This window comes from Lepidothrix coronata, unplaced genomic scaffold (assembly GCF_001604755.1).
Source record: "Lepidothrix coronata isolate B3197 unplaced genomic scaffold, Lepidothrix_coronata-1.0 Scaffold10, whole genome shotgun sequence".
Lineage (NCBI taxonomy): Eukaryota > Metazoa > Chordata > Aves > Passeriformes > Pipridae > Lepidothrix > Lepidothrix coronata.
Genome location: NW_016690190.1, coordinates 2,615,631 through 2,625,959, shown reverse-complemented (window position 1 = coordinate 2,625,959; position 10,329 = coordinate 2,615,631). Strand labels below are relative to the sequence as shown.

At 45.1% G+C, this 10,329-nt stretch overlaps 1 protein-coding gene across 3 annotated transcripts in view; it reads right to left on the bottom strand.

Annotated features, from left to right (window-relative positions):
• Positions 1-324: 324 nt before the first annotated feature.
• Positions 325-10,329, bottom strand: part of HIPK2 (homeodomain interacting protein kinase 2) — a 130,129-nt gene continuing 120,124 nt past the window's right edge. For all 3 annotated transcript variants that reach the window (XM_017804682.1, XM_017804684.1, XM_017804683.1), the window contains 3 exons: positions 4,128-4,375; positions 2,949-3,109; positions 325-1,198 (listed from right to left, as the gene is read on the bottom strand). In XM_017804682.1, coding sequence (XP_017660171.1) covers positions 731-1,198; positions 2,949-3,109; positions 4,128-4,375 — 877 coding nt within the window. In that variant the 3' untranslated portion in view covers positions 325-730. The remainder of the gene's footprint in view (positions 1,199-2,948; positions 3,110-4,127; positions 4,376-10,329) is intronic.

Genomic DNA, 10,329 nt, shown 5'->3' with positions numbered 1-10,329 from the left:
ACAGTATTTCTCAGGGATTTATCCAGTGTGTTCAAGAAAAGGGAGAAATACCCCCATTGCTTCTGCTCTCAACCAGTGTTGCATGGCTGGATTTGCCCAGGTGCATTTAAATGTAGCAGTGTTAGGTCCAAATTTAGAGCACTGGGACAACATTTTATCCTCCTCCCTCAGCCTCTCTCACCCACTTTCTTTTTCCATTAAAAATCCACCAAAACTTGTGTATACTTTGGGATACAAAAACCACTGCAAAGGTGGGGTATAAACCCTTTGAAAAGCTGGATAAATCCCTAATCCATATACCTATAGGATTAAAAACCTAATGGATTTCATTTTAGGTGTTTTGGACAACAAATTTCTAAATGTAGCTCACTATTGGATGAAAATAACCTTTAAAAGTCTGTTGGTGAAGTTCTTCAAAAGACAAGACCCGCTGGAGGGTCCTTCTGCTTCTCTCTTTCTCTCTAGTTTGGTGCAGAATGGTTGGTTTTTTGTGGTTTATTTTTTTTCTGTTCTTTTTTTTTCCATTTTCTTTTTTTTTTTTTAAATAAAAATTGTAGAATTGGTTCTCCCCCTTCTTTCCTCTTTTTCTTTTCTTCCTTAAAGTCTCCTTCGTTCAAGTTTCACACGAGCCTCCCATTTGCATTGTTAAGTTTCTCATGTTCTTCAATACAAAAGCGGCTGCCTCACTCCCCCCGGGATGGGTGCGTCTCTCGCTCTTTTATTCCAGTGTTTAGATGTAAGGGTACTGGTTCACCTTGGTAGGGCTCAGTGGGTATCCAGTGTAGACTGTGGAGGCTGGAGAAGCACTGATATAGGTCTGGTGGGCAAACTGAGCCTGGTACTGGCTCGGGTGGATGGTGGGTGAGGGCAGGACGCGCGGGCCCATGCTGACAGGGACCTGGTGGACGATGCTGGCAGGGTAGGTGGTGTGCTGCACCGCGTGCCGTGCAGACCCTTGGGAGGCCACCAGGTGCGCGACGGTGCCCGTGGAGCCCAGGGCGGCGGGGGCGGTGTATGTGTACAGGTGGGGCTGGGTGGGCAGGTGAGCAGCGGCCGCCGCGGCCAAGTGGGGATGAACTGTACCATGGCTGGGACTATTGTGCGGGAAAGAGTACGGGGCCTGAGCTATCGTTGGAGTGATGTAGGCTTGCTGTCTCCGGTGACTCCCTGTGCGGTCGGTCGTGATGTGCTGCTGGGCCTGGATAAAGACAGCAACAGTGATAAGCAGTTACAACACAAGAGATGGCTCTTCACCTCCTCAGTAGTGCCTGGGAACCTCCCTGCAATGCCAGGACAGCCTCAGAGAAGTCTCTTGTGCTCCTCCTGACACCTGCAGCACCACCAGTCTTCCCTTGGAAATGGGTGACAGCAATGAGTCCCTCGCAAGCCTAGGTTTCAGACATCATCCCTGTAGTTTCTTACATTGACTGAAATGCCCCCCAAAGAGGTCAACAAGTCCCTCAGTTTGAGCCACAAGCTGCTGGCACAGCTACCACAAAGACAAAGCCTTGGATGCTCAGCTCCCAAGAACATCTTCCACAAGTCCAGTTGTTCACACAAAACATGGTTTTTGTTAGTGAACTCTCTGCTGACAAAATGTACTGTGCAGATAGCTCAGGGGAATGAAATTGCCTAACTATGCCTGGAACAGGCAGTTTATTTTTGCTCAGTTTGGGTGTTTGCAGTTAATAATTTCCTTGGTTAGTAAAAATAACCATGTTATTTTTTAGAGACACAACCCTTGGTTTGATCAGATCCTGCAGGTATCTGGTGCCCTCGTGTAATCTGCTATAGTTACTTGAGCACAGGCAACTTCTTGCAGTGGGACAGGAGCAATGCACTTTTTTTCCAGGGATTTTCTAAGTTGTTTTCTTGCACTGCACAATAATGTAAGGAGTTTTCCCTGTCATTTGTAGTCAGAGCATTAAATTACCCATAAAGTAGGAATTAGAAGGCAAGAAGGAAAATGCCCCATGCTATCTCCGTCTGTTCTTCCAAACCTTCTCACCCTCTTTGTAAGCACGCCCTGCGCTGTCATTGTGGTCTGAAATGCAGCAGCCACACTCCTCCCCAGCTCTTGCAAACAGCATCTCGCCCAGTTCCTCCATTTTCATGCACTTTTATTTAAAATTTGTTCACATTTTTAAATTTCATCTGCATTTTGAGGGGGAGGGGACATTCTTCTCCATCAAATTACTTTTCTTTTTAAAAAACAGCTCTGTTCATCCACCTGTCCTCTGAGCTCTCCAAACTTTCTCCTCTTGAAACACTGGTAACTGTGCTGTAACTTCTCTACTCTTGTTACCTCACCCCAGGGAAGAAAGAGGCCCCTGGTGCAGGATGTGAACAGGCGATTATTTACTGAAGCTCCTGTCTAATCACAGACTGTGAAACATTTTGAGAACTGCATGCTTCCAAGAAATGGGATTCGCCCAGATCTCAGCTCACGTTTATCACAGGATGGATCAAACTCCTAGGTCACGTATATGCACAATGAGGTCATATGCTCATGAGGTCATGTGTATGCACAGAGGCTTTGCTTTGACTTCTCTTCCAATCCCACAGCTGGGCTTATGCACTTCACTTGCAAGATACCCTCCCCATGGTTACCTATAGCTAAGGAGAACTCAGTCCTTCCTATGTGCTCCTGCTCAGCTCTGTTGGGGCCAAGCCGCTGCACTTCCCTCTCACGTTATTCCCACTCACACTGTCATTCCCACTCACATCTGACTTCAGAACATGTGGTAAGAAGCCCACTCAAGGGTGTGATCTGCACTACCTCTGCTGCCTGAGCGGGAGGATCAAGCTCTGCAGTCAAGTAAAAACCAGCTGATCAAACTCAACATGGGGCTCAACTATCACTAGACTGGAAGGGGACAGCCCGTGCTGCAGGAGCAGTAGGGAACAGCTGGATGATGCACCACCAAAATCAGTCTTGGTTGACTTACCTGACTTAGATTAAGAGGCTGCTGCTGCTGGAAATGTGCTCCTGGTCGCTGCTGCCTATAGGCAACGGCTCCAGACGAGCTCCCTGAAGAGTGACCGCTGGTGGAGGTCACGGTGCTGGAGGACTTGGACTTGTAGGAGGATGAGTGGTGACTGGTGGTGACTGTGCCAGGAAAGGAAACACATTTGTAGCTTACATCACATTCTTTAATTGCTCACCCTACCTTTTCCTCACTGAGTCTCCTCCAGAGTGGCTTTTGGGAGGAGACATACAACAGAAGCAGGGTAAGAAAACTGTTTCTCTTAATTAACAGAATACCTCAGCAGTGCTTCGTATACACGACCAGCCTGTTATCCTAGAGGCAGACAAGCAGACCTGATAACTGGACCCAAAGCAGGCCTGAAGAAGGCTTTATAGACCCTTCAGAAGTGCAAGAAACTGTTCTGCCAGCAGAACTGTACAACGCAGGTACAAATCCCAAGGAGAGGAAGGAAAGTATGGTGTGCACAGCATAAAAAATCCCTGTCTTGCCTAACATCAAGGTGAGTGGGAAGGGAGGGAGAAGGTGCTAGTGGGGGGGCTCACCCTTTGAACCTTTGTGTTCACCAGCAGTGCATCAAAAGCAAAGACTGCCAAGTAGCTCAAAGTCAGTTGCTTCATGCCAGACTTCCACCATAAACCTCTTTTCAACACATCCTACTATCTAGCATTGCAGAGGTTCTGGATGAGCAAACCTCATCAGTCCATAAGGAAGATCCTGGGGAAACATTCTTCCCAGAAACGTCAACAAGTTTGGATGAAAATTCACATGTGTTTTCAATCTCTTACCCATTTTAAAATACACCTATGGAAAGGCAAGGCAGCAAAGGTTCACACTTGCATTTGTGAGCCTTTAATGTCAAATGTTGAGGTACAGGCTGCATTCTGTTCTTGGGTTTGTACAGAACTAACTGGGTCCAACACTTGCTCCTGTGACTCCTGAGTGAACCAGGGCACATAAATAATGCAGTATGGCTCCCAAGAACAGATGTGTCACTTGAGAGAAGGGCAGGAGCACGTGGGTTTTTTTGGAAAACAAAACAAACAAACAAACAAACAAAATGAAACTGAACAATGAGATTCTTCCAAGATAAATCATTTATTTCTTACTAATTTTCTTGACGGAAGAGGTGCAATTTACCTGGTGCCAGGCTATCGCACTCTACCAACACCTCACTGGCCTGGGTTTTCAGTGGTGGCACGATGATCGTTCGGGGGTTCCCACTGCAGTGAGTCTCTGGAACCCCTTTGGTGTCGTAGCTGTTCCCGTTATTCTGCCCTGCACGATGTTGCACGGCGTAAGGGCTGTTGTTGCTGGAGGAATCAGAGTAGGGGGAGTCATGCACGGTGACACAGCTGATGACATTCTTCCTTTGCTTGGACAAGGTGCTGAAACACAAGCAGACAAGTGGAAAGAGTGATCAGGCAATGATCAACTCGAAATCACTAGAAGACTGTGCCTGTGGCAGACTAGCTCCATAAAGGCAAAGCACATCCTTCAGTCCTCTGCCAGAGAGAGGCTGCTTAAGCCAAATCCCAGGCTTCAAAACTCACTCGTTACTATTCCAGGAAAGCCCTCATGGAGGTCAAGGAGTGAGTAAGACATTGTGGATAGATCTTATATTCACACTGCTTAGAATAGCACTGAACCAGACTGCCAGATTTATTTTCAGACTGCTTTTTATGTATGTGTGCAGTAGAAGCCCAGCACTTATACTATGCTTTGTTGCGAGTCTCACCACCCACACAAAAACGTGGAGGTTTCTCCCAGCCTTCCAGCAATGATTTAATAATAGATGCTATGACTTTTCATGCTTAAATTCCATGAATCTACAAAATACACTCCATTCTATTTACTAATATGGTGCAATAGGCATATATACTCCATAAGCATCTGAAAATGAGGAATGAAAAACAAAGAAATGAGCAAAGTATGTAACGCTTTTGATTTTCTTTTTCTCTGAATAGGCACTGGGTCTCCTGACTCTAGTGCGGAATATCAAGGTCCTGCTGCAACTAATCTATCTATGACATCAAAAAAGTGATTAAAAAAGAACATCAACACTTCCCAGATTAGTGCTAGAAGTTCATTAGACTAGACTGCATGAGTACGATTGGGATTTGCTCTGCTATTGTGTCTAATTATTCCTGATGGTTTCTCCTTCCTGTTATGAGCTTGTTTAGGGAGAAAAAGAGATCGAGAAAGAGGAGGGAGGAAGGGGGATGGTGAAGATTTGCTTAAATGGCTCACATCCTTGACAGTGCACAGACCTTGACTACAGAAAATAGCTGTTATGTTTCACTGATTGCATTATGTTGTTATGGCAACTGAAGTTTTTAAAATGATGAAAAGAAATGGATAGCACATAAAAAGCTAAGTAATTAGGCTTAATGGTGGAAACAGCCCCAACAGGAACAGAAATGACATGGAGAAAAAGGAATCTTAACTTCTTGAGTGTGCACTTTAAACAGAGAGAGATCTCTTTCCCATAGAGTGTTCTCTCCGGTCTCCCACTCTGCCTAGTCCGGTCCAGTGAAGAGCTGTTAAATCCAGTCTGAGTCTGTGATGGAGCTGTTTGTTGCCTACTCTCAGCATCGCTTCTTACCCAAGGAAAGGTGGGTGGAGCAGACACTGAGAACAGTTTCCTTCCAAGGACATTGTTTGCCATATTTATTTTTCACAGTGCTAAAGGAGCACTGGTGGATTCCCTTCCACTTGTCCATTCCAAAGTCTCTCTGTCAGCACTCACAAACTGCAACTGACCACCTCGCTCCCAAGACTTGTGATTGAAAACCTATTACCTTTTCCTTTAAAGAATGTCTTGGGGTGATGCATTCACAAACAAGTTACCATTACACAGACTTTCCCTGGGCTATCGTCACAGGATCCTGGTGTGTCCCAGGAAGGACACACAACCATGTCCGTTCTACTCACAGTGAAAAACATGTCTCAAGAGGCCCCTGCTACTGTCACTTGAAACAGGGCAGATGATAGAGAAGGAGATGGAGGTATTGCACAACAATCTGGAACTGGAAAGTGATTCTTCCAGGGGCAGGGATGTATCAACAGGAAAGATGTACAACACCAAACCCTCATATTCTGCCTTTTCACAAGGAGCTGGAGAGCTCTGGATTAGAAATGGAAAGAGCAATAGCATATCTTAGATGGACGACAACCGTATGTGAAGAAAGATGTAGCAGTTTGGATATGCTGCTACGAAAGAAGAATATTAAGCCAATAAAAATGACTAATATTGCATCAATATTCCCCTCTCCATCAGTAGAAATGCCTGTAATCACACATTTATGAGTATCCATGCTGCTTGCCCTTTGCAGCTACCCTTGGCTGCCAGTTGGGAAGAGAGATATATTCTTTATCTCTGACAGTTATTACATTTTATAAAGAAAAATCAAGTCACTAAAGAGTTTTCTGACAACTGATAAGGTCTAACTGTTCTTTTACAGTCCCTTCTTTACATAAGTGGCTGAGCTGCTGAACTGGAAATACCTGCTCTCAGATGACACTTGACATGGGAAGGTTGAGCTGTAGAGCTGGAAAGGTAATTTTCTGTGTAATCTGTGCTATTTATTGTTTCAGAATGGATATATTTTTCACCAATTTGATTGAGGGCTTGTCAAAGCAGGGACCATGAGAATTTTTCTCCTTCAGAGTGTCAAAGCTCCTTGGTTACAATAAGAAATTCAAGTATAACTGTTTGCTTAAACAAATAAGTGACCTCAAATTCAAACCTTTCCAGAGAAAGGGACTGTAGCAGGGTATTAAACTAATTTCATGGATTGGAACCTGAAAAGGACCAGAACTATGGTCCTGCCAGGCCTTACGCAAGTGCTCAGCAGAACTAACATGTCTCATCTCCCAAAGTCAACTGGGCTATTCCAGTAACAGGGCTAAAGCCCATGGGTAAATATTTGCAGGATTAGGGCCCGAGAGATCAGCCTCTTGATTCATCAGGCTGCATCATTTCAAGGACACAAGGAGTTCCATTGAAAGCAGCTGGATTTCTGTATTTAGGAAAGGTAGCACAACTGCAGTTAATGTTACAGCAGGCAGAGAAGTCACTTGGGACTAATCACACACACCCAGAGCTCAGCACCTGCTGTACCATAGCCTGCCCCAGAGATTAAGGGTGGGAATTTCAAGAACATCAAAGGCCCAGCTCATGCTGAAAATCAGTTGATTCACAGGCCTAAAGATATACGCTAATCCAAAATGGAGGTTTTTGAAAATTCAACCCAGCAGAGTTAGCATTCCCCCTACTCAAAGCCTTCTTGCTCGTCAGCAGCTGTTTTCCTTCCAGCTCCCTCTAAGGACTCAGCTACTCTCCCCACCTCACAGTAACCCAGGAGTTATCTGTGTGAGGTTCAGACTGATGTATCGCCTTCCCTGCTCACAAACTATGAGGACTGAGAGCTTTTACCTGTTGATGCAGCACTTGCCTACTCAGCAAGCTTACTGTATTCCTATAACTCAGCCACAGCTTTTGGGGATGTTTGTGCTTACACAGAAAAATACTATTAAAAGTCTTGCCCCCTTCCTATTAAGCTCAGTCCAGGCCTGGTAATTGCTTTCCCTCCTGCAAGCACAGTCGTGGCAGCATACGTGATTTAGTAGTTTTGGGAGTCGGTATGTGTTCCTGGTCAGCTTGTGTGCCTGCCTGCATATGTGGGTAGGTGTATTTCAATTCTCCAGGAGAGGGAGGGGGGAAGGTTACTGAAGTGGCAGTGAATCCATATGCACAGAATGAAAAGCACTAATCCAGAAAGGCGTTTCAACCCTTACTGCATGGGGCTGTACCCTCCCTTTTGAAACAGCAGCTGATAAAACATGCATTGCTTTGCACATTTATTTATTAGTTTATGAGTAGTATCCTATTCCCACCTTGTCCTGAAGAGCTTGTTCTCAAACTTGGACACAAAAGAAAAATTCATATCTGTCCAATGTGCAGACACAGAGCATGACTATGCCTTTGAACAAGTAGAAGCAGGGTTTGGAGACAGCTCTCTAACATAACATCACTCTCCTGAGTGCACAGCAGAGATGGACATGGGTCCCTATTGTCTCCAGCCAGGGAAAGTCTGATAGAGGAAACAAAAGACAGTTTGTGCACAGGCACCAGGCAAGAAACTAAGGTGGGCATCTGATAATGGAAAGGGGCTGAAGGCAGATGTTGAGAACAAAAAATGAGAGGAAATAAAAAAAAGGAAGATGCTGAATTAGGTGTTAATGCTGAAACCACCTCGATAGCCAATGACAAGGACAGGGACAACAACTCTTATAACAATGCAACTTGAGATGATTTCTACTTGCTGAAGGCCCAGCCCAGAAGCTGGATGTGACAGCATTGCATGAATGGGATCTTTTTTCCCCTGGAATACCTTGAGTTACACCAGAATCACAGAAAAAGCAAATGGTGTCTAATGGGGGCAATTCTTCAGTGTGTGGTTCACTCCAAGAGCTACAAACCTTTCAGTGTGTCTGACACTGCAGCAGCATGGTCTTACAGCTCTCAAGGTCACAAACTTGGCCTTCCAGTTTGGAGGATGAAGGAAGCCATCGCACAAGAGTGCCTTTGAACTGGTGTGTATATACAACCAGGGCACGTAAGCTTTACCTCACATAACAAAAACTCTGTTCCAGGTCTCTGAAAAGGTAGTAACATGCAGCCTTTTCAGTTTGCTGCTTCAAAATAGTCCACCTATCCTAGGAAAGTATAGAGTCAGCCAACAAAAACCCACACTACAACTGCAATCACTCTCTTCATGCTGAAATTTTATGCCATGCATAGCTCAGTGTCGAGAACATGCCCCCCCTCTCTTCAGCTCAACCTCCATCCTGACCTGTTAATCTGCTCTCACCTTCTTTGTGAATTTGTGATGGTAAGAGGTCATTTTATTAGGATACACAGGACGTGCCATAGCTATTTAAGTCATATATTCTGAATTGCTTAGAAGGTTGTAAGGGTCCTGCTGCTGAAGGTTTGCTGACAGAGCTACTGTCTATCTCTGTTATTTTAAGTATTAGTTGCATGTCATCGGTGTGTCTTCTAGGAGATGGAAGGCACCAATCTTTTTACCAAATGACTGTGGTTAGTCAACGTACTGCTATGCAGAGTCAGTGCATTACTATGCACAGCACAACACAGCCACAATAGGCTATATGTCAAAAGAGAATTACAAATGGTGCTTTGCCCCTACCACATGCACATCAGCAAGTTGGCAAAAACACCTGGTTTGTGCCTGCCAGCAAATTCTGTGTGTAAGGGGAATTAAAGTCTTCTGAAGTGGGGCCCACCATCATTGCACTACAAGGTGAACAACGTGAGTAACGACTTGCATCAGCTTAAGCTCTGTTATAAAGACAGACTCTATCTCTCACACAGAGGATATTGTATAGTTTACCATCTTAAGAGAGAGAGGGAAAAAACCACAACCCTGCAAGGATTTTGTTCCAGCGAAGATGGTCAATGAGGCAGTTACTCAGTATGCTGATGCAACAGCTGCAGTCAGCCTGCCTTGCCCAGCAAGACAGTGACTACTGTGAGGATCCCATGGAAAACCAAGATGGGGAGATGTTACTTATGACACCAGCATAGGCAGTGGGGAACTGAGAGGCTCTCTTGTCTCTCTAGGGTGCAAGGACCCTCAAAACCTACCACCTGAAGGCCATAATTGTATTGTTTCAAGAAAAATCCTGTTTTCCTTGTCTGCTGCACTCATTGCTTGGAGGGGAAGGATTCTTGGCACATCACAACAGCCACCGCCACTGCCCTTCCTTCCACCCCTTCCTCCTGCCATGCTCTGTGATGAGTCTCTTGGCAGAATGTAGAAATACCCCTCACTGAACCAACAGTGCAGCCCAATGCATCCCTCCCCAGGACCTTGTGTGCTCTCCCTCCCAGCCACAATTCCAAGATGCCTTTGTGTCTCTCCGCTCCATGCTTAAGCTGTTGCTTTATTTTTTTCCACTTCTAAGCTTCAGCAATGTTTAATCAAAGGAGGATTTATATTTAAACTAGAGCAACAGGTGAAGTTGCACCCTGGGGAGTACTTAACCCCTACTACTTGCTACTCGCCGAGCATGTGCTCCAATCACCTCAACTGCAGTGGCACTATTGGTCAGTTGGTCTGCCTGCTTGAATTTCTTGTGAGAGCAAGCAGAGAAACTAAAGAGGAACAAATTTTAAAAAGTAAATATCAGTCTACTTTCTGTTTCACTTTCTTCAGTGCTTTACAGGTTAGACCTGAATTCTTCTATGCAGAATAAATAACAGTTGGGGTATTATCCTACAGCACAGCAGTGAATGTCTCTTCGGCCTATCAAG